The sequence below is a fragment of the Coptis chinensis genome, chromosome 3 (genome assembly GCF_015680905.1).
Source record: "Coptis chinensis isolate HL-2020 chromosome 3, ASM1568090v1, whole genome shotgun sequence".
Taxonomy (NCBI): Eukaryota; Viridiplantae; Streptophyta; class Magnoliopsida; order Ranunculales; family Ranunculaceae; genus Coptis; species Coptis chinensis.
The window spans coordinates 94,032,143-94,054,149 of record NC_141458.1 but is presented as its reverse complement, the minus strand read 5'-3'; the positions used below and the strand labels follow the sequence as shown (position 1 = coordinate 94,054,149).

The 22,007-nt window shown below is 37.4% G+C and overlaps 1 protein-coding gene across 1 annotated transcript in view; it reads left to right on the top strand.

Moving 5' to 3' along the window:
* The first annotated feature begins 534 nt into the window (after window positions 1-534).
* Window positions 535-22,007, top strand: part of LOC147511761 (uncharacterized) — a 58,923-nt gene continuing 37,450 nt past the window's right edge. The window contains exons 1-2 of the mRNA XM_086598555.1: window positions 535-676; window positions 1,235-1,330. Coding sequence (XP_086454681.1) covers window positions 535-676; window positions 1,235-1,330 — 238 coding nt within the window. The remainder of the gene's footprint in view (window positions 677-1,234; window positions 1,331-22,007) is intronic.

Genomic DNA, 22,007 nt, shown 5'->3' with positions numbered 1-22,007 from the left:
ATTTCTTTGTTTGAGACAAATGATAAATGGTATGTGAAACTTGTTGCTCCCAGTTGGGAGTGTATTTTATGAGGCCGACATTCAATTAATGTGTTGCTCGTGATTGAAAATGTATATATATATATAGCCGGATAGGTTGATAGCCGAAAATCTAACAGCAACCTTACAGTCAAAACTCACCGTTGGATCACCCAATCTAAATTAGAAATCAAAGGCCCAAATATTGCATTAACTAAATATAGCAGGGGTATTTCGGTAAATTACTTTCTTTCTCTCCCAATTTTCATTTCTATTTTTGTGATCAAAACCCTTACCTTTTCGCTCTTTCTCTCTCCAAAAACCGAAAATTTTCATTTTAACTATCAAAAATCAAAATTAAACGGAACCCAAAACAAACGTCTCTCCTCCAACAAACTATTCTATTTCACGTACCCAAATTTGAAATCAAAAGATCCCAAAACCCCCTATTTTTCGATTTTCAGCACCCAAATTTGAAGAACCCATTTTCGATTTGTGGACACTAAAGGAGACATTATGGAGGAGGAGGATGAGGATGGTAACAAAGATGAAGATGAGAAGACAATGAAGATGAAGGTATGGATAAAGACTGATGATCATGGTGTGCTTAAATGGTATATCTCAAAGTTTACATTTTCGAGCCCAGGAACTCTACTCTGTAAACCTGACAGTTTCATCAAATTGTGTATTCTAACAATGCAACCGTTCTAGGACATAGCTTAGAAAAGAGAATATTCCCAAGAAGAGGTTCTTCAAACTATGGTATCCGAGGGTTTGATGAAGAAGAAGGTTGTAGGTAATGCGGTAAGATTAGGAGTATGTAATCCAAAGTATCATCATCATGAGATTCCTGAACTGTTGAAGGCATACCAACAAAAGATGTGTACTCAAGGTTTTAGTATTGGGTCCAAAGATTGATGTAAGATTAAGAAATTGTTGTTTGTTTACATTGCAGTTAATGAACATTGAAGCTTCTTAAGTTGTATTCTAGTTGTTTGTGTAAACAAATGCATAACTTCTCTCAAATTAATGATGTTTCAGTTTTTCTGGATCTCTATTTCGTCTGCACATCCACTAACTTCTCAGAGTTCATAGAATTTGTGTTAGGAGATGATTTGGGGGAGCAGATATGGTCTTTTTGTTTTCATATATTATTAGCCTATTAATATGTTGTTCACAGTATTAACTTCCATGGTTGGTATATACATTTTTGCAGTTTTAACTTCTGCGATCAGCCCTTACCCAATGCTTGATGAATCTGATCGAGCTCCTAAGCTTCCTAAAGATAGGGACATAGGGTTTGATGGTGATTGTATGATTGAAAAATAAATGATAGTTCACTTTTAAATTGCATTTCCCTAAATTTGTGGTTCCTTGAAAGGTTCACTTTGTTTGTGCCTTGACACTATATAACAAAGAAAGTTTATATACGACAATGTATAAGTTGTCCAACAAAAGTATGAACATTCATTGTTCATAGTCCAACAAGAGTATGAACACTGAATGTTCATAGTCCAATAAGAGTATGAACATTCATTGTTCATAGTCCAATGGCTTCAAGGTATGAACACTAAAGCCTCACTACACCAAAACAAGATATTTGTAATGCACACTTTTTTTTTGTTTCTAACATTTATTAAGCATAACTACATTACTAACGTTTTATGGGTGTTAAAATTGTCCACAGAGTGTTACATTAATTATCTCTGAATCGAGAATTAATTTGTAACGTATTTTAAAAGTTTTGTTTTGACAGAAAACCGTGAAGGTTAAGATAATAATTAGTAAATTAAAAAATAATGACCAAAATTAGTATTTTGAGAGGCCAAATTATACTTTTGGGCCAGAGGGAAAAAAAAATAAAAGAATCATGCTCTTCTCTCTTTTCCCCTCTCTCGGGCTCTCCTATACTTTTCATCCCTCTCTCTCTCTAAACCTAATCAACACTTCTGCTGTCGCGCCACCGCCATCCATTAGTATTCCCTTCCTTCTCCTTTTCATTCTAGGGCTTGATAATTTTCATAATCTAATTTATACTTTTTCGCTTTTTTCACACTGCTAGGTGTTTAATGCACAACTAACACTAATTTCGGTGCTAGTTGCTTCAATTATAACCAAATGTATGATTTTTATCTTAATATTTTGATATCTTGTACTCTTCTATGGAAAAATCCGAGTGTTCTGTAAGTCTGGTGAGTGTTGGAATTCATGATTTTAGTAATGATATGGTTTTGTATATGTTCTTTTCCTGGTTTGGGGATTATTTTTTAGTCTTCACTCATGCTCTCTCAATTAAATCTAGTGATTTGGTGGTCTTTTATGCAAGTGGGTAGATTTCCAGCTTGTAGTTGTGCACGTTGTTCTTTATTTTTTAATTTTACCTTTTATTTATTTTTACTTTTATTTTCAAATTATGAATTTGTCTGATCCCTATTCCTAAATTTTGTGTGGTCTTGAGTAGTTTAACTAAGTTATAAAACCCATCAGCTGTTTGAGTATATGTCGTTGTGGTTTTTCTCTCTGTATATGTTTATGCATCCCTTCTTGAATGCCTTCTGTTTAATGTCATAATAACTTTAATATGTGGATGGTGTTTATGAAATACTTTATTTATATATTTCATAATTTTGATTGCAGTATATGTGTGCTTGTTTGTTTAGCAGGTTGAAGAACATACTAACCCATTTTTTACTCTGCTCTGCAAATCAATATAATTGGTGCAAATCAATATAATTGGTTTGCCTTGGACTGTTTTGCCATTGAGCGTTGGCCGGCGATAGCTAGTAAGCCCTGGATAAAGGAGGAGGGAGGATGGTGGAAATTTTTGGACTGTTTTGCCATTGAGCGTTGGGAATCTCTCGGGTATTTTGAATAAAAGTGTATAGTCTTATTATAACGTTTTTATATTTATTTTACTACCCCAAACCTTATAATTCGTGAATAGATGGATTCTTATAAATGTCATTATTTCTCTTTAATGGTTTCCTTGTTATTTTTTACAATTTTATTCAGTCCTATTGATTCACGTTTGAGGATTTCAAGAGCTAATATATTATCCCTCCATCAGGATTCCACAAATCATAAAGTGTAGTGGATTTGAACATTCCCAGCCAAAAAGGTTCCGTTGCTTTCTCTATTATACAGCCCATGGGAATCATTGCAATAATGTCGCAGGATGCATGGCATGTTTTCAAAAGGCAATTTTGTACCTGGGTAATTGGATCATGGCGTGCATTTTGGTGGATCGTAATGGCTTAATGCTTAATTCTTTCACATTTTATCAGAGATTCAAACTTTCAATTAAATCCTGTCAGAGATCCTTACTAGTTTCTAAAATTTTCATATACAAGAATGGCCACTTTGCATGATGGTATGTTGAGCATATTACACATGCCAATATTTGAAGAACACTGTGTCATGTGAAGCAACTTGAACCATATATGTGAATTTCAAAATGACAGATCATCCAAATCATAGAAAATTCTTTATGTAAGCATGGACAGTTGATAAAAGATAAAAATGATAGTTTACCTACGAAATGAACGATGAAACTCAAAACGTAAGTAAACTAAAACTTATTACGAGTCTATATTTATCAAGTTTCTACTTTCAATTCTATCGAAATAGAGTGGAGTAACAAATTCGTTCCACTCATAGTTCTCTAGCATGAAATGATTTCATAGTTAACTAACCGGTCTTAAGTCTAATGAGAGGTTTACGAGGGGAATTCTATACTACGAGGTGAATTCAATTAACAAGTTACGAATAACAAAATGATAGAATGCTAAGGGTTTGAATCTAGATAAAGAATTAAAGGGAATTGAATCCACCTTAACTCGACTTAATCCTACTAACAAAGATTCGCCGTGATCCAATTTGAATGCTTAGCATATCCAAATAGTAATTCTAATCCCTAATTATACATGACATTTCTACCAATTCATAACTAGCATATGAGCGATTAAACCCATTCTCATAGTGAATTAATCGTTTCTAGAGTGGAATAATTATCACGACGATTTCTAAGTTTAACAAAGATCAAGCGTCATCAAGGCTTCTTCAACCCCTCTAATGGAGGTTTAGCCTTGATTCATACCACTATCATTTCCCATTGATTTAAAACTAAACATCATACCAAAATTCTAACTTGGCTAATTTAACTAACAATACTTCAATCTAATTTAACAATTCAGAAATGATACACAACAAGAATTAAAATTAGATCTATAAATTGAAATGAAAAAATCGAAATTAACAAACTAGCTATTTTATTTATCAAACTAATTAAGAACAATGATTCTAAAAGTTTAATCTAAAACAAGAATTGAATTTAAACTAAACTTAATTTAATTTAATGAAAACTAGATCTAGAATTATCTATTGTTTTAGGTCTCACTAGCTACCATTAACAAAGATCTAAGCTTTAGTTTTTATATGTTCAGATCCAAAAATCGTGCATGGGCTTGGATCCATGTTTTGGGCCAGAGAATCAGGCCCAAAACCCAATTCTTTCAGTCCAAAAAGGCCTATTCAGTTACAGTTGGCTTCAACAGACCTTTCGTCCACTTCTGCTCCTCTGATTGGGTCAAAGCTTAGACCATTGGAAAACTCTTTCCGAGCCGGTCGTTTTGACATAAGGTAGGCCCAATTCCGAGGTCTGAGTCCAAAGATATGGCCTTCAGAAGTTCTCACGACTTTGAGTGTTTGTTTACGCGGCGTCGACTTTTCAGCTTTTGATCGGGCTTTAGAAAGGCTTTGTCTTCTTGAATCTTGGCCTTTAATCACAGAACTCCTTAGCAACCGACCTTTGCTTCTTTATCTCGCTAAAGTGGCACATTTCTGCACATAATGGACTTTGAAGCCTGAAATACATAAAAACACATAATTAGTATTAACTCTTAATTATTACTCATATAATTGGTCTAAAAGTATGACTATTACAGGGTTAAAACTACAGTTTTGGGCTCTTATCAAACCACCCCCAAATAGCATTTTGCTTGTCCTCAAGCAAAGATGAGAAATTAGAATAAGTGACCAAAAATGGAGTTCTATCTACTCTCGTTTCGCTGAGTGCGATTGCATTGACCATATGCAACAAGGCCTTAAACCACTAGGAATTCCCTAGTGGACGAGTTATAGCCTCGTGAGATTTTTCCAGGGAAGGTACTCACAAACTTCATCTATACTACAACGACTAAGAAATAAAACTATTGTTTCCTTATTCATGTATCAACTATCTATACATCTCACTAGCAAATGAATAAGAATAACCAAGTCAAAAACCTAAGCTAATATATGCATAATAATCAATCATTTATGATACAAATATATATACTATGAGTAATACTATGAAATGCCTAGCTAGTTCGTTTCTGAAAACTCGGAATAGAGTCCTTAAGTAGGTCCTCACATAAATGTCAAGATGAAAACCACTCTGATTTTTCCGCTCAAGTTTTATTTTACTCCATTAATGCAGTGGGCACACTTTACCTTACAATCTCAATGACAACAAGGAAGCCGAGTCGATCAAACACATCCGCCACTTACTATCACACTAACCTATTCCTAATTTAGCTAGAGGTCTTTATTAGGTGTGTTGGGATTAGGAGATGGTTTAAGAAGGAAGGAAATGGATATTCAAAAGGACAAGTCCGAGATAATAGAGTCTTCATATTATGTAACTTAGAGAAAACCTTGTTATTTTCTTTTGCTTCTATACTTTGTTCCCATCCTTAGCCATATTTTTTTTTTTCTTTTCTTTGGATTTTGACTCCCTTTTATTCTATTTTTGGAGTTTTTATTTATTTCTTTTTTTTTTTTTTTCCTTGGATGGACACTTCTTTTCTTTCCAAGCAACTAACTAATTTTTGTTTACACAAGTTTTTTTCTTCTTCTTTCTTCACTCATTCTATTCTCGGACTTATTCTAGATTGGGTAAGTTGAATTTTTATTTTGTTTTGTTTTTGTAACGTGGTAAAGGAATTGTGGTTTATGGAAGGCTAAAGAAAGGCTCAGAGGGGCTTACTAGCGGAAAATAATTCATAGGTTTGAATGTCCGGCTATATCGATCCAAAGAGGCCTAAATTCTCGCTTAGGATATGGCATAGTGATCAAGCAAGTGGACGTGTGATTTCTCTATCCGGATTTTACTTCTCCCTTGTGTCATTTCTCAAATGTTTCGGCTTCATATAAGGCTTTAGGCTATATTCTCACAGGATTTGTAGAATAAGTACTCTAGCCTAGATTTTTAAACTTATCGCTAACAATCATAGATACTCATGTAATATATTTATAGATAGATGCAAGGATTATTACCTACATATTAACCTAAGTTTCTAACAATTATTCGATGCAAAAGCTACGGAGACTTCTAGATTGTTAAGAGCATGAGAAAGAAAACAATACCAATATTCCTAAGTGTATAGCATAAACTTATTTATTTATATTTTGAAAATTTTAACTTGAAAACAAATGCATGTTATACATATCTATATCTTAACAGATGCCTTAATTACACGTGTTTCTATGCCCCCAAAGAAGAAACATACTTTGTCCTCAAAGCATTTAAATAAAGAGGGTAGAAAAATACCATGGAAACGCGTGAAATTCTGGAACATCTACAAAACAAGGTTAGAACATACTAATATAGGAAATAAAATATCGACGAACTCTATAAGAGTTCCACCCATTATGGGGTTAATGCAATTAAATTGCTTGGGACATAAGCGCACAATAATAAAACTAAAAACTTACCTTATCTCCCCGCTTTAAGCATCCTCCTCCTCAAAGAAAGAGATGAGGTTCCTTCAAGATCCCGCCAGGCCATTATAACTTGCCAAGCTTGCCGCCATTTATCATCTACTAATGCTAACCTGTTAAGTGTTATTATGTCCGATGGGATGTACGGGAGGCATCAATTGAGGTCGCACCGCCATCCCGGCCAAGTCATAATTCGCGAATGAGCTTAACCACCCAATTAGTGGGTCTCATGACTTCAACCCTTTTCCAATCTGTGAATTGGGTACATAATACAGGTAAACAACTACGCATGATGCGGTTTACCAAAACAGGCATAAGAAGCGACTAAAACTCGGGGAATGTCATATCGGCGACGTCCCTCAGCTAAAGCGAGGAAAATGTCACCAACAAGATCGTTTTTGCAAAATGAAGCGCCATTCCCCAAAATATTCATCAGGATGAATAACATGGTGGTGCCTACGTTTAAGGACAGGCTACCAAGGGCAATGCTATATCGCCCCTGGTCCATTACTCGAAATACCCCTCCTCCATAATACTCATGTAAATATGTATAATCATAAAGGTATGCATTATCGGTCATATATGCCCATGTGTGAACAGGATCAAGTATTGGTAATCCTGAAACTAAAGCGACCACATTTTTATTGAATTCTAGTGTCGTGTCATCGACTACGACGGAGAATTCTTGTTCTCCATCCCGATTACAATAGAATCTAACGTGGTCGTAGAAATAAGTAATAAGTCGCGGTCTTTGAATATGAATCGTCATCACTTACCAGATAGATGAAGCCATCCTAATCGCAGGATCCCGTAATTCGGCACCAATGTCCATAGGTCTCGGTTCCTAACACGCCTTTGAAAGACTGTTGTTCGTATGACTATAGGAGATGTCATCTCAACTACTTTTGAATAGCTCCAAAATCTGGAGCGACCCTCGGAAAATTGGAAATTTTCGCGGTGTACGGAGGGCGTGGGCTGGTGCGCTTCAGGTGTTTTGGGCTGGTCGTTGGCACAGTGTGTTTTAGAGTTACAGTGTTTGGGCACGAGTCGCGCTCTGAGTAAAATTTCAGGAAGTGTCTAGGGCGCAGTGAAGTCCGTGAGCGTCGGGCAAAAGTTTAAGAGGAAAAAGAAGGAAAAGCTTGGAGTGAAAGGTGAGGGATGATGGTGGGGTATAGTGTGGTTTGTGAGTGTAGAATGAAGGGAGTTTAAATAGGTTATGAGCTTCCAAAACGAATCGGCAAGTTGCCAAATTGTTTTAAGGCAATTTCCGGAAATAGAAAAATTCAAAACCCGAAAACGGAAACAAACCATATTCTTGATTTTCTAACAACCCTGTTATCTTTTATACTGGATTTTGATAGTAACTTCTAAACTCTCCTAGGTTTCATACTACCACCACACATATTCATAGATATGCCGATATCGGCCAAATTCTCAACCTTTACTCCAAGACAACCTTACAGAAGATGATCATATAACGAATTATGCTCGGTATAAATATTACCACCCCCAAACAATTCGGGAAGGTGGGATTAATGATAAAAACACGTACAATTCGAAAATAACCATTTATATTAAAAATTTAAATCCAAACAACATAAAACAAACACATTAATATTTAAATTTAACAACTGAATTAAAATCCAACTAATAAAACAATCAAAACAATGAAATAACAGCGAACACAAACTGATGGTGAACACCTAGCCATGTGATGAAGATGGACCCTGAGATGGAGATTGGTCCTGGGATGAAGAATGGCTTGAGCCATCTGTCCTTCGGCGACGACGCCATGTCTCTCGGACTTCGGCTAAAACAGATCCCTCCACGGGTGGTATGCGTCAGAGCATCTCTATTCGGAACAAGCTACCGTGCTTCCATCTCGGATCCGAAGATCGCGATAATCGGGCTTGGTGATCTTTGGTGGATAGTCTCCAAGTTAGACAAGATATCGCCCCGACCCCTTTCGAGCATTTCAAGTCTCGCCGAAGGTTCGTTTGCTTATTTCGAACTACAACTGTCTATCTCGGATATTTTCACAAATACCATAAACGCTAACGCAAGCCTTAAACCGGTTTTTGCAACACTTGCATGCGTTCTAAATTAGAACTACAACTATCTAATGCATCATCATCCAGACATGTCATATCCTCCCTTTCATCCTCTGACTCAACCACATTTCCTTCGGACAACGGCCAAGTCTCTTGGATGTAATCCGTATAGATACTTGCATTAGAATGCAATTTGATCTTAATAGGAGCAGATTTTGTGACAGCTCTAAATGAGAGCATGATCTTAGTGATCAATACGGGAAGAGGCGCCATGCTCTTTCCCACTCCTCTAATCACATTAAAAATTAAATCGATGATGCAGAAATTATACTTATTCGTTTGCAAAATCCAGAGAACGTGCAGACATTGCAGACCGATATCGCTGACTTTGTCTTTTCCCGGGCGTTCTACCAATCCTACCAATCCACCGAAGCCCGGTTGATTGGTTCTCGTGGTCGATGGCGCTTAACGCGAATGAGAACTCGTATTGTATTCACCCTCCACGACAAAGTATCTTTCATCAAAGTAGGAACTCCAAAGATATATCGATTCCCGAATGGTCGCTTTCTAGGTTGCTTTCAGCGTAATTCCTAACAAATAGCGACCAACAACCGTCTCGTTATTTCCTCCTCGTTCTCGCTACCTTAATGAAAATCCTATCCCTCCAATTCTCGCTTCTTATAAAACCGTTCTACCAAATCGTAGTGATAGAACTCCTCACCGAAAGTACCACAGTCCATTCCAATTTCTCCTAATCATCTCCACGTCAAAATGGCACTTAAACGGTCGGACGCAAACGCGCGTGTTCGACACAATTCTTCGTCGTAGCGCCATTGAAGTTTTTGAAACAACCAATGGTTTTGTAGATGGTGAAGGAGGCGAGTTTGATGTAAAACAACTAAAAACACGGTGGTGGCGATGGTGGGTACGGTGGTAGCTTGAAGCTTGAATTGGTGGCTGTTTTCGGAGTTTTAAAATTGTTGGGGTTGGTGGTAGTAATGGTTTGGAGAAGATTTCAGTTTGGTTTAACTGCTTGCCGTAGGTGTAGTTAGGTTTTCTTTCCTCTTTTTTTTTTTTTTTTTTTTTTTTTTTTCTTTAGGTTGAAAACTTTATTAATGGCAGTGATGGGTTAGAATGCGATACTATTTATGAAAACAAAGGGGGCCGCAGGTGCGCTGCCAGTGCGCGCGAGTTTGGGCCCAAGCCCAATTTGAATTCCGAACTTTTTCGATATTTTGCGCAATTTCAAATTCAATTTGCCGCTTCGTTACTGGTCCGATTTTGGCAAATGAGTTATGGAAATGATCAGTAGAGAATTTCCAATCCAATGATCCATAAAATACTCAATTCCAACCATGGGTGACGTATAAGAAGGTTGAAAAATGCCTCGAAGTGCGTGTGTGACGTAAGTTATGCGAACGAAGGAAATCTAAGTTTTAGATAATATCAACCCAATTGAACTACAACTAATGGGCCTAAGCAACACAAATGGAAAGTTCGAGCAATCCGGATGGAAAGACCGACTGCCCACCCCCAAACAAATTTTTTAGCACAAAATTTGTTTTAATGTGGGTCGTTTAAAGTCAGATTCCCAAGACTTGTTGGATTGCTATTTCTATGATATTAGATTTTATTTTTTATTTTTTTTATTAGTTTATTATAAGAAAAACGAAAGACAATAAATACATAATTCACCCCATAGAGGAACATGACTCAAAAACCGAGAAAACATACAAAAGTGGAAAACGTGAATTATGTGAAACGTGGACTTAGGATCCGGTACTTACAGCCACACACTCCATAGGGAGGGCCCGATTACCTAAATGGTGCACTTACCACTATATGGAAGTGAAAGAAAGTATACCAAATGACAAAGGTCAATCCTCATAGACAGGGTCCTGTAAAAGGACTTCCTCTACATCAGGGGACAGAAGTTCGTGAAAATATTTTAACCGTTAACCATTAACTTGAAAGGTATTGTTGTCCTTGGGATTTACCAAGGTAATTGCCCCGTAAGGGGTGACTTCAGTAACTAGAAAAGGACCAGACCAACGGGTTTTTAGTTTCCCTGGGAAAATATGTAGACGGGAGTTGTAAAGCAAAACCTTTTGACCAACCACAAACTCTTTGCACAAGATTTGCTTATCATGAACACGTTTCATGTTAGCTTTATAATCCTTCGAGAGATCGTAAGAATCGCTACGGGTTTCTTCAAGCTCATTCAATTGCAACTTGCATTTGACACCCGCCTCATCAATATTGAAGTTAAGGCTTTTTATAGCCCACAGAGCACGGTGCTCTAATTCAACGGGCAAATGACATGGTTTCCCAAATACAAGTCTAAAGGGAGACATACCTATAGGAGTTTTGAAAGCCGTCTTATACGCCCATAAGGCATCTGATAGACGTTTCGACCAGTCTTTCCTATCAGGGTTTACAGTTGTTTCTAAAATATTTTTGATTTTCCTATTAGAAACTTCTACTTGTCCGCTAGTTTGTGGATGATAAGGAGTTGCTACTTTGTGTGTAACTCCATACTTTTTTCGCTAGGGATGCAACAACTCATTGCAAAAAATGTGTTCCACCATCACTAATGATGGCTTTAGGAATGCCAAACCGACGAAAAATATACTCCTTAATAAAAAAAAATACAACCGCCTTATGGTCATTGCTTTCACGGGCAAGCCATGGCCTCTATCCATTTAGACACGTAGTCCACGATAACTAGAATATAAATGAAACCGTGGGAAACAGGGAAGGGACCCATGAAATCAATGCCCCAAACGTCAAAAATGTCTACTATCAAGATTGGATTTAATGGCATCATATTACGCTTCGTGATTCGCCCAAGTTGTTGGCAACGAAAACACGTCTTGCAATGCACTTGGGCATCCTTAAAAAGGGTAGGCCAATAAAATCCACATTGAAGAACTTTAGCGGTTGTTTTCATTCTACTAAAATGGCCACCACACTCTTTGTCATGGCAGAACGATAGAACTTCATTATATTCCCACTGGGGAATCCAACGACGAATAATCTGATCCGCACAATACTTAAAAAGGTAGGGCTTATCCCTGTAGTATAGCTTAACTTTGGCCAAGAACTTCTTACGTTCATTTCTTGACCAATTATAAGGCATAACATCAGCAGCTAAATAATTTACAATGTCATCATACCACGGTGCTGAAAAATAGCATACAGATGCTCATCAGGAAAGGAGTCCGGTATGGACTCAGAATCACTATTATCGTCGTTTGTAAGTCTAGATAAGTGGTCGGCAACTACGTTTTCGACCCCTCTTTTGTCCTTTATTTCTAATGTGAACTCTTGCAAGAGAAGGATCCATCGGATTAATCTACTTAGCATCCTTCTTTGCAAGAAGGTACTTATGGTCGCATGATGGTCCGTGGTAAACTAAAGTTTTAGAACCAACCAAATAAGGGTGAAACTTATCTAAAGCATAAATGACAACTAAGAATTCTTTTTCAAGAGTTAAATAATTCCGTTGAGCATCGTTTAAGGTTTTACTAGCATAATAAATAACAAATGGACTTATTATCTAGTTTTCGGTCCCAAGATAGCACCAATCAGATAATCATTAGCATCGCATTACGAGTTCGAAGGTTTTTAGACCAATCGGAGGTCTGTATAATTGGTGCAGAGGTTAGGGCGGCTTTTAAAGTTTCAAAAGCCTGCTTACAGTTAAAATTAAAATCAAAGATTGCATCTTTTAAAAGCAGATTAGTTAAAGGCCTAACTATTTTCGAGAAATCTTTAATAAATCGCCTATAAAAACCTACATGGCCTAGAAAGGCTCTAATATCACGGATAGTTCGTGGTTTAGGTAGAGTCGCTATCTTATCTAGTTTGGCCTTATCTACTTCAATGCCATCGCTAGATACAATGTGACCTAGTACTATGCCCTTTTTCACCATGAAATGACACTTTTCCCAGTTTAAAACGAGGCTCTTTTCTTCACACCGTGTCAAAACCTTAGACAGGTTAGACAAGCAGTCGTGAAGGAGTCTCCATAGATAGAAAAATCATCTATGAAAACTTCCATAAAGCTTCTACCATGTCACTAAATATATAAAGCATACAATCATTTGGAAGGTACGGGAGCATTACAAAGGCCAAAAATCATTCGTTTTATAGGCATACGTTCCAAAGGGACATGTGAAGGTAGTCTTTTCTTGGTCATCAATATCAATAATAATCTGAAAATAGCCCGAGTAGCCATCCGAGAAAATAATAAAAAGCATGACCGCCTAGGCGCTCGAAAGCATCCGATCTATAAAAGGTAAACGGAAAGTGGTCCTTTCGTGTCATAGCATTTAAACGCCCCAGAATCAATCTGATTCTCCATTTCATAGGACCTTGCGGTGACAACATAGTCACCCTTTTCGCTACGCACCATGGTAACTCCCGATTTCTTAGGAACTACATGAATGGGGCTTACCCATTCGCTATCAGAGATTGGGTATATGATACCCGTATCGAGTAATCGTAAGACTTCTTCCCTAACCACCTCTTTCATGGCAGGGTTCAGACGACGCTAAGGTTCGCGAAAAGTCTTCGCGTTATCCTCCAAATGGATGCGATGAGTGCAAACATTAGGGTCAATTCCCTTGATGTCGGCTAGGGACCAACCAATCACAGACCGATGTTCCCTAATCACCCGGATTAAACGTGTCTCTTCACCCTTAGTTAACTGAGAAGATATAATTACCGGATGACTACCATCCGGATCAAGTTGAATATATTTTAACTCCGGGGGAAGAGGTTTAAGCACTGGGGTGGAAGGAAAATCAATAGATGTTTCATTAGGGTCCCCATTTTGCATAATGAATACTTGCTTAGGTAGCAAGTCTTCATACTCGCGATATGGAGCAACCGGGCGGTCTACAATTGGTGTGGACTCAAGGATGGTGTTGACTTCCTCTAAGTAGAGTCATTTACAAAATCTGAAGTTCCAAAAGAAAAGAATTTATACATATTGTTTTCGAAAAGTGTTGTTAAAATAATCTTGAGCTAAGCTCTCAATTATGCTAACCTCCCCATCTATAGACGCGATTCGATAATCTGTTTCATCATTTTAAAACATTTACTTCAACGTAAAGATGGCTAAAAGATAAGGACATCTTACCATCGCTGCAATTTATAAGCGCTTTTGCAGTTTGCCAAGAAGGGGGGTGCCCTAAGATGATCGGTGACAGAGTCGTTAGCGACTTCTGTATCAAGGATAACAAAATCAGCAGGATAGTACAAATCCTGAACCTTAACAAGCACGTTTTCCACTACACCCTTAGGATACTTAATTGACTCCGTCCGTTAATGTTAACGTTATTCTTGTAGGTTGCATTTCCTGTAGACCTATTTGCTTATACAAATAATACGGGAGTAAGTTAACACTCGCCCCCAAGTCTAATAAAGCGGTCGTCGTGTGGGAATCTCCTAAGGTGCATTTTACAGTAAGACGACCAGGGTCCTTGTTGATAAGAGCCCAAAACTGTAGTTTTAACCCCTTAACAATCATACTTTTAGACCAATTATGTGAGTAATAATTAAGAGTTAATATTGATTACGTGTTTTTATACATTTCAGGCTTCAAAATCCATTATGTGCAGAAATGTGTCACTTTAGCGAGATAAAGGAGCAAAGGTCGGTTGCTAAGGAGTTCTGTGATTAAAGGCCAATTTTCAAGAAGACAAAGCCTTTGTAAAGCCGGGTCAAAAGCTGAAAAGTCAAAGTCCACGCAAAGTAAACAAAGGCACAAAGTCAGTGAGAACTTCGAAGACCATATCTTTGGACTCGTGACTGAATTGGGCCTACCTTATGTCAAAACGACCGGTTCGAAAAGAGCTTTCCAATGGTCCAAGCCTTGGCCCAATCAGAGGAGCAAAAGTGGACGAAACATCTGTTGAAGCCAACTGCAGCTGAAGAGCCCATTTTGGACTAAAGAAATTGGGTTTTGTCCGATTTTCCGCCCAAAACATGGCTCCAAGCCCATGCATGATTTTTAGATCTGAAAGTATAAAAACAAAAGCTTGACTCTTTGTTAATTTTGTTAATGGCAGTTAGGTTAGGAAGCTAATGTTAATGGAGTTTAGGGTTAGAAAAAGATAGATCTAGATTAGTTTTAGATCTAGATCTAGTCTTTTTACATTCATTCAATTAGTTAGTTTAGAATCATATTTAGTTTTAGAATAAAGTATTAGTTCTTCATTTCAATTTAGATTATTGTTTAAATTCTTATTTAGATTTAGTTGTCTTAAATTCATAATTAGTTATTCACAATCTTAGTTCTAAATTAGTTTTAATTTAGTTTAATTTAATTATGTCTTATTGTTATTATTGTTCTTGTGTTGGGAATGGTAGTATAGAAATTTCACATCAAATCATTACTCTCACCATTGTTCCTTTTGGGTTTGATTAGTTGAATTGATTTAAGTCTGAGAGTTAAGAGTGATCTAATCCTTACTCATTATATTGCATGATTATGTTTTGAGAGTAAGAAGAATTGATTTAAACGTAAGAACGGTAGGATTACGTATTTGTGTTGTTAACATTAATATTTAGGATTATATTATTTTTACGGTTATCAAATGGCGCCGCTGCCGGGGAATATTTAGGAATATTGATATAAACACGTATTTACGTAAATTGATTATTTGTGTTTACGCATAGATAGTTAGATTACGTAAAATAACTTTTATCAAATGGCACCGCTACCATCTTAATCTCGTTCAAGACAAGAATTCAATTGCTTGAATCCAAGGGGCAATCCCCCATTCTCTACCGACCCACCCTTTTAATTTTTCATTCTTATTTATTTTGAATTTTCGAACCTGTTTCCTTTGTTTCGGCATAGGGCATGGATTCACAGAGAAAAACACTGCGGTAAAGGTATTTCTAAATTTTCGAAAATTCTGAAAATTTTCATAAATAATATTTAATGTGTTGTTGATTTACTGGAATATTTTCAGATTTTTCAAAGTTGGTTTACCTTGTGAAAAAAATACGATCTTTACAGTGCTGCATTTCAGTTTTCACACCCTATGTTCTTGAAAAACAGACGAGTAAGGTTACTTAGGGAGTTCTAAAAATCCTATAATTTTTACAGGAGTATCTATCCTAAGTTAGGAGTTTGCAGTAAAAATTTTACGAGTTTTTTATTTGTTTTGACCACCTAAATAGTAGAGTGTTTCCAGTGTGTTTCTGCAGTGTTGCAAACACTTAATATCTGGAACACCAGCCGATAAGGAGAGGTTGTAGAACTCCAATTGCTCTAAAAGTTTTACAGGAACAAGTAGGATCTGTCAGGAGTCTCCAGTACAAATTTGGCAATTTTTGGCTTTATTTTGATGGGTTAACTATTCGGGTGTTTGTATTGTGTCCGAAAACTATTCTGCAAACTTTGCAGGGCAGTAGAGGGACTTTCATAGCTCCGATTGATCTGAAATTTTACAGGCTACTTGATAGATGTCTTAGTAAATTACTGTAAAAATTTCAAATTTTTGGAGTACGATAAAAGGCCTAAAACTCGAAAACCCTGAAGCGTGACCCGCGCCCAAAACACTGGACATTCGAAAAAACAGAGGGCACCCGCGCCCTCAAAGGAAAATTCAACAAGGAATGTACCCCAATTTTCACGAGTTAGTTCAAATTTCTATTTCTTCAAGTTATTCAGTGTTTCTAACTTGTTAAATACACTGAGATTGCGTGATACAAGACGCTTATTCAAACACGAAGCAAGGAGGCATTCAGTACTTCTTCTTCCACTCTCGCCTCTTCGTACGAGGAGTTTTAATTCTAGTATAATCGGGCTTGTTTTTCGTGAGAAATAAATATAACACACCTATCTATAATTTCACACACCACACTTGCATCAATGGCTAAAGAACAAGAGACTCCTATCTCTCGATTTTTATGAAGCCCTAAACGATGGCCCTAAGTCGCGGCATTCTTCTTGCAGATCTAGTGGGGATTTTCGAATCCCCCTAATATATTTAACTTGTTACCGGTTTTTCATGGTTTAGACCATGAGAAACCTTTACCAAAGACATCGTAGGGATAGACCAAGTTCTCACTACATTCCATCATCCTAGTGTAAGTCCGGATCAAGTTAAACTTAGGGTGTTTCCTTTCACCCTAGCCGACAAGGCGGGTCTTGGTTAATCGCCCAAACGCCAAACTCGTGGACTCATGGGCTCAACTTGTTCAATTGTTCATGGAACAATTTTACCCACCACTAAAGACAGATGAAATGCTTCAAAAGATTCATTTCTTCCGCCAAAATCCTCATGAATCCTTTTCAGAGGCACGGAATCGCTTTCATCGATCTTCTCATTGAATGCCCAAGATCATAATCTTGCAAAAAAGACACGCTTTTGTTCGCCTTCTTCAAGGGGCTTTACATCGTCATAAGGAGATTCTAGATATCATGATGGGGGTAGTTTTCTTAGTAAAGGAGCCTTGGAGGCTTATAAATTCTTAGAAGATCAATCTAAGAAGAACAACAATCGGGGAGGTAACGATTCCTCCCGCCCCTCTCCTTCTTCTCTTGAGGTTAAATATGATCCCGAAGTTTAAAACTCTTATCGATGCCATCACTGTTCAACAACAACAACCACCAGTCATGAACATTAACTCTACTCATTGTAATGTCTCATTTGTAGTCTTGAGCATTCGACTTCTATTATCCTCTTGTCTATGCACAAACACCACCACAACCATCACACTTCAACCAGGTTAACTCAACATCAAGGACAAGGGAACTTAGGTGACCAGAATAGAGGTTTAGTACCCATAACCTTAACTATCAACATCAAGACATGAACGCCAACAAGCTTTAATTCCAATACAACCATCTACAGACAAAGTAGTAGTGACCTTGTTGGAGAAACAAAATCAAATTATGCAACAAAACTCCAACTTAATGAAAGATCAAAGATGATCAAAACTCTAATATGATGAAACAAACGATGCAAATGATGCAGTCTTTGTGCCAAAAGGTTATTGACATGTCTTCTAACCAAAATAATAACCAAACCGGGCGTGTTTCTGTGTCAAGTGGCGATTGCCTAATCCTAAGTCAACAAACACCGCCTTCAAAATAAAAAGTATTCAATTGTAATGGTAATATAAACCAAGGGGACCTATAGATACTACTACTACCCTTCGCTTCGAGCGAGTAGTTGATAACCAAGTGACTATGCCTAAAGATTACCCATGAAACTAAAAATGATACCATACCAAATACTATAATAGAAACTGAAGACCCTACAATTGTAGAAGTACCGGTTAAAACCACAACCAAAAAAGGGCAAACATTACAAGACCCAATAATAGAAAGTGAAGACCTACACCTGTAGAGGTTCCAATATGGATACCTAGATGGAAAACGGATAGAGATAAAGCAAAGACTAATAATACTTTTATCCCTTCATAAAAATAGTGATAAAGCACCATATCCCCAAAGACTAGTTGTGTTTAAAAAGGATGAGAATTTTGATGAGATTTAGGGAAGTGTTTAAATATTTGACTATAAACCTATCTTTTCTAGAAGCTATAAAAAGTCTACTACCGACACGCTTAAGTTTCTAAAAGAGTTGTGGCCCCAAGAAGAGGAAAACCAACATACCCTACTCTAAGCATTCTTAACCGAACAATATCCCTATTTATCCGAACATAATGGAATTGTTAAGTACAAGGACCCCGGTCGCCCTATCAGATAATGCACCTTAGGTGATACCTTCATAACAACCGCTTTTTATTAGACACGGGCGAAGTGTTAACTTACTCCCTTTTTATTTATATAAACAACTAGGTCTAACAAAACTTCAACCAACCAAAATGACTTTGCAAGTTAGCCCGATCGTTCTATTAAGTATCCCAAGGGTGTAGTTGAAAATATTCTCGTTAAAGTTCGGATTTTTTACTATCCAAACCGACTTTGTTATTCTTGACACGAAGTTGCTCATGATTCCATTCCCATCATCTTAGTATGCCCTTTCTTGGCAACCGCCAATGCCCAAATCAATTGTCGGGATGGCTCAATGACTCTTTCTTTTGGAAATCTTTCTGTAGAAGTTAACATGTTTAGACAAAAACAGGGACAACTAGGTTTGCCTGTAGAAGGAGAAGTGAAGTCTATTGAGAGTTTTGTACCTCACATTAGTGCGGCTGACACTTTAGTCCCCACACTAGTAGATAACCCTCTTATGGAAGAAGACAAGGATCACAATTTCTACTCCCTAGACGTAGATAACATCAAGGAGGATTTCCTTCGACTCTTTTGTAATCCTTCTTTGCCGCCTCGCGAGTTCTCTCCTATTGACATCCATTCATCTCTTGACGCCATGACGGAAGAAGAATTTTTTGCCCTCTATCCCAGTGATTCTTCTTACCCACCTATTGAGGAATGTCTTGCATATTTCAAGGCCTCTGATGATATAGACCTAAGAACACTAGTTGAACACCATTCACCCACCTCACATCCTCATGTCACTCATTCACCTTCCATCACTTAATGTTCCTCGCCTCTACCTTTTCAAAGAACCATTGAGTTTGTACTTGACCTTGGCGTTTCTCCTATGCTTCATAACTATCTAAAACCAACTGGTGAAGAAGTAACACCCAAGGACAAGCCACCTGACACTTTTTCATTTTTTCCATTTTTTTCTTCTCAAAATTATCCACATCCTACGTATCTTCCACAACCATCAATTTTCTCACGTTCATTTACTTGGCATCCCTTCGTAGGGAGGACAAAGAAGAAACTGTATGCTCGATTAGGTTTTAGATCTATAAGACTTTGCTCTTATTCCACTAAGCTACGTCATAGGAAATCTTGGTGCTTAATTCTGTTTGATGGTGTATTCTATGTTAATTATTTGTGGAAAGACCCACAACTTTTTAGATTATTGATATATGGGAAACTGCATGTAAATACATATATATCACTTTAAGTCTAGGGAATCTGACTTTAAAAGACCCACGTTTTAAAACAAATTTTTACAAACCTGTTTTCAAAAATTTGTTTGGGGGTGGGGTGTTTGGTTTTTCTATGCTTGATCACTAAACTTCCTATTCTTATCCCCACCTCACTCCCTTTAAGAGTAGCTAGATTTCTCCTTGTTTGTTGTTTTGATGTTGTTTTTTTATTATTTTTAGTAGATAGGATGTTACGTTGTTAAATTCCGTAGTTAACTTTGAATTTGGTAATTAAATGTTGTTTGAATTTCAATTTTAATATAATGTTGTTCTTTTCAAATTGTGCATGGATTTTATTGTTAATCCCACCTTCCCGAATTGTTTGGGGGTGGTATTATTTATTCTATCATGATTTGTAGAAGATCCTCCATTTTAGAGTTTGTTTTGGAGTGAAGGTTGAGAATATTGTCGTAATTGGCATACCTATGATTAGATGTGGTGGTAGGATGAAATCTAAGAGAGTTTAGAAGTTACTATTCTAAATCCAGTATAAAAGATACCAGGGTTATTATAAAATCAAAAATATGGTTTGTTTCCGTTTTCGGGTTTGGAAATTTTCTATTTTCGGAAATTGCCTTAAACAATTTGGAAACTTGTCGATTCGTTTTGGAAGCTCAGAACCTATTTAAACTTCCTTCATTCTACACTCACAACCCACACTACACCCCACCATCATCTCTTACCTTTCACTCCAAGATTTCCCTTCTTTTTCCTCTTAAACTTCGCCTTCAAAGACTTACTACGAAGCGCTTCAAGTAGAGAGCGCGCCCTAGACAATTTTAGAAAGTTTACTCGAGCTAACCCCCTTCCCCAACTTGAGCGACTCGCTTCAAACACTGTAACTCCAAAACCTCGAGCACCCACCGCTACCGCCTTCGCAGGAACACGGAAAATTCCAATTTTTAGCGGGTTGTTCGGGTGATTTGTACTGTTCCAAAGAGTAGTTTTGAGATGACATCTCCTACAATAATACCGGAACAGTCTTTCGAAGATTTGTTTCAAAGCACTACTTATGGTGTTTGGTTTCGCGAGGTGATCACACACGTAGGCTGGGAACCGCTTATGGTTCTTACTAGCATTTGTTCTTGGACTTGCCATGTCCGCTGAAATACAAGACCCTTGATGCTATTGGGTAGATAATATGCATGTCTACACTTATGACTTTTTGCATGAGCCTTATGGGGCAGGCATTTTCCTTATCGAGGACCAAGGCGAATATAACGTCGCCCTTGGTGGCCTGTCCATGAACATAGGATCTATTATGTTTTGGATAATGCTAAACATTTTAGGGGAATGGCGTTTTTTCTTCTGTGAATGATGCCACTTCCAGCCGCCTTCCTTGCTTTTAGCCCGCGGGGACGATGTGTCATGACCTTCCCAGAACCTTGATGTCTAGTTTAGCACGAGCCCATAGCATGAGGCATAAGTATCTTCTTATGCTTGTTTGAGTTTGCCATATTATGCTATGTTTCTTCCCTATTTTTTGTGCCCATTTCACGGATTGAATTGGGGTTGAAATTGTGAGACCCACCAATTGTATTATCCAATCTTTTCGTGCAATGACTTGGCAAGGGTGGAGGATACAACCTCATCAGGTTACACCTTACACCCCATCCGACCAAGTGGCGCTTAACAGGTTAGCATCCGTAGATGATAAATGGCGGCAAGCTTGGCAAATTATAATGGCATGGCAAGATGCGAAGGAACCTCACTTCTTTATAGAAGAGGAGGATGACGAGTAAACGCTGGAGTGGAGGTAAGTTTTTAGTTTCAGTTAGTGTCTGCTTATGTCCCAAGCAATTTAATTCTGTTAACCCCATAATGGGTGGAACTCTTATAGAGTTGCGTCGGTTTTTTTTTATTTCCTATATTAGTATGTTCTAACCTTGTTTTGCAGATGTTCCAGAATTTCACGCGTTTCCATGGTATTTTTCTACCCTCTTTATTTAAATGCTTTGAGGACAAAGCATGCTTCTTGTTTGGGGGGGGCATAGAAACACGTGTAATTAAGGCATCTGTTAGGATATAGATATGTATAATATGCATTTGTTTTCAAGTTAAAAATTTCAAAAATATAAATAAATAAGTTTATGCTATACACTTAGGAATATTGGTATTGTTTTCTTTCTCTATGCTCTTAACAATCTAGAAGTCTCACGTAGCTGTTGCCTCAAAATAATTGTT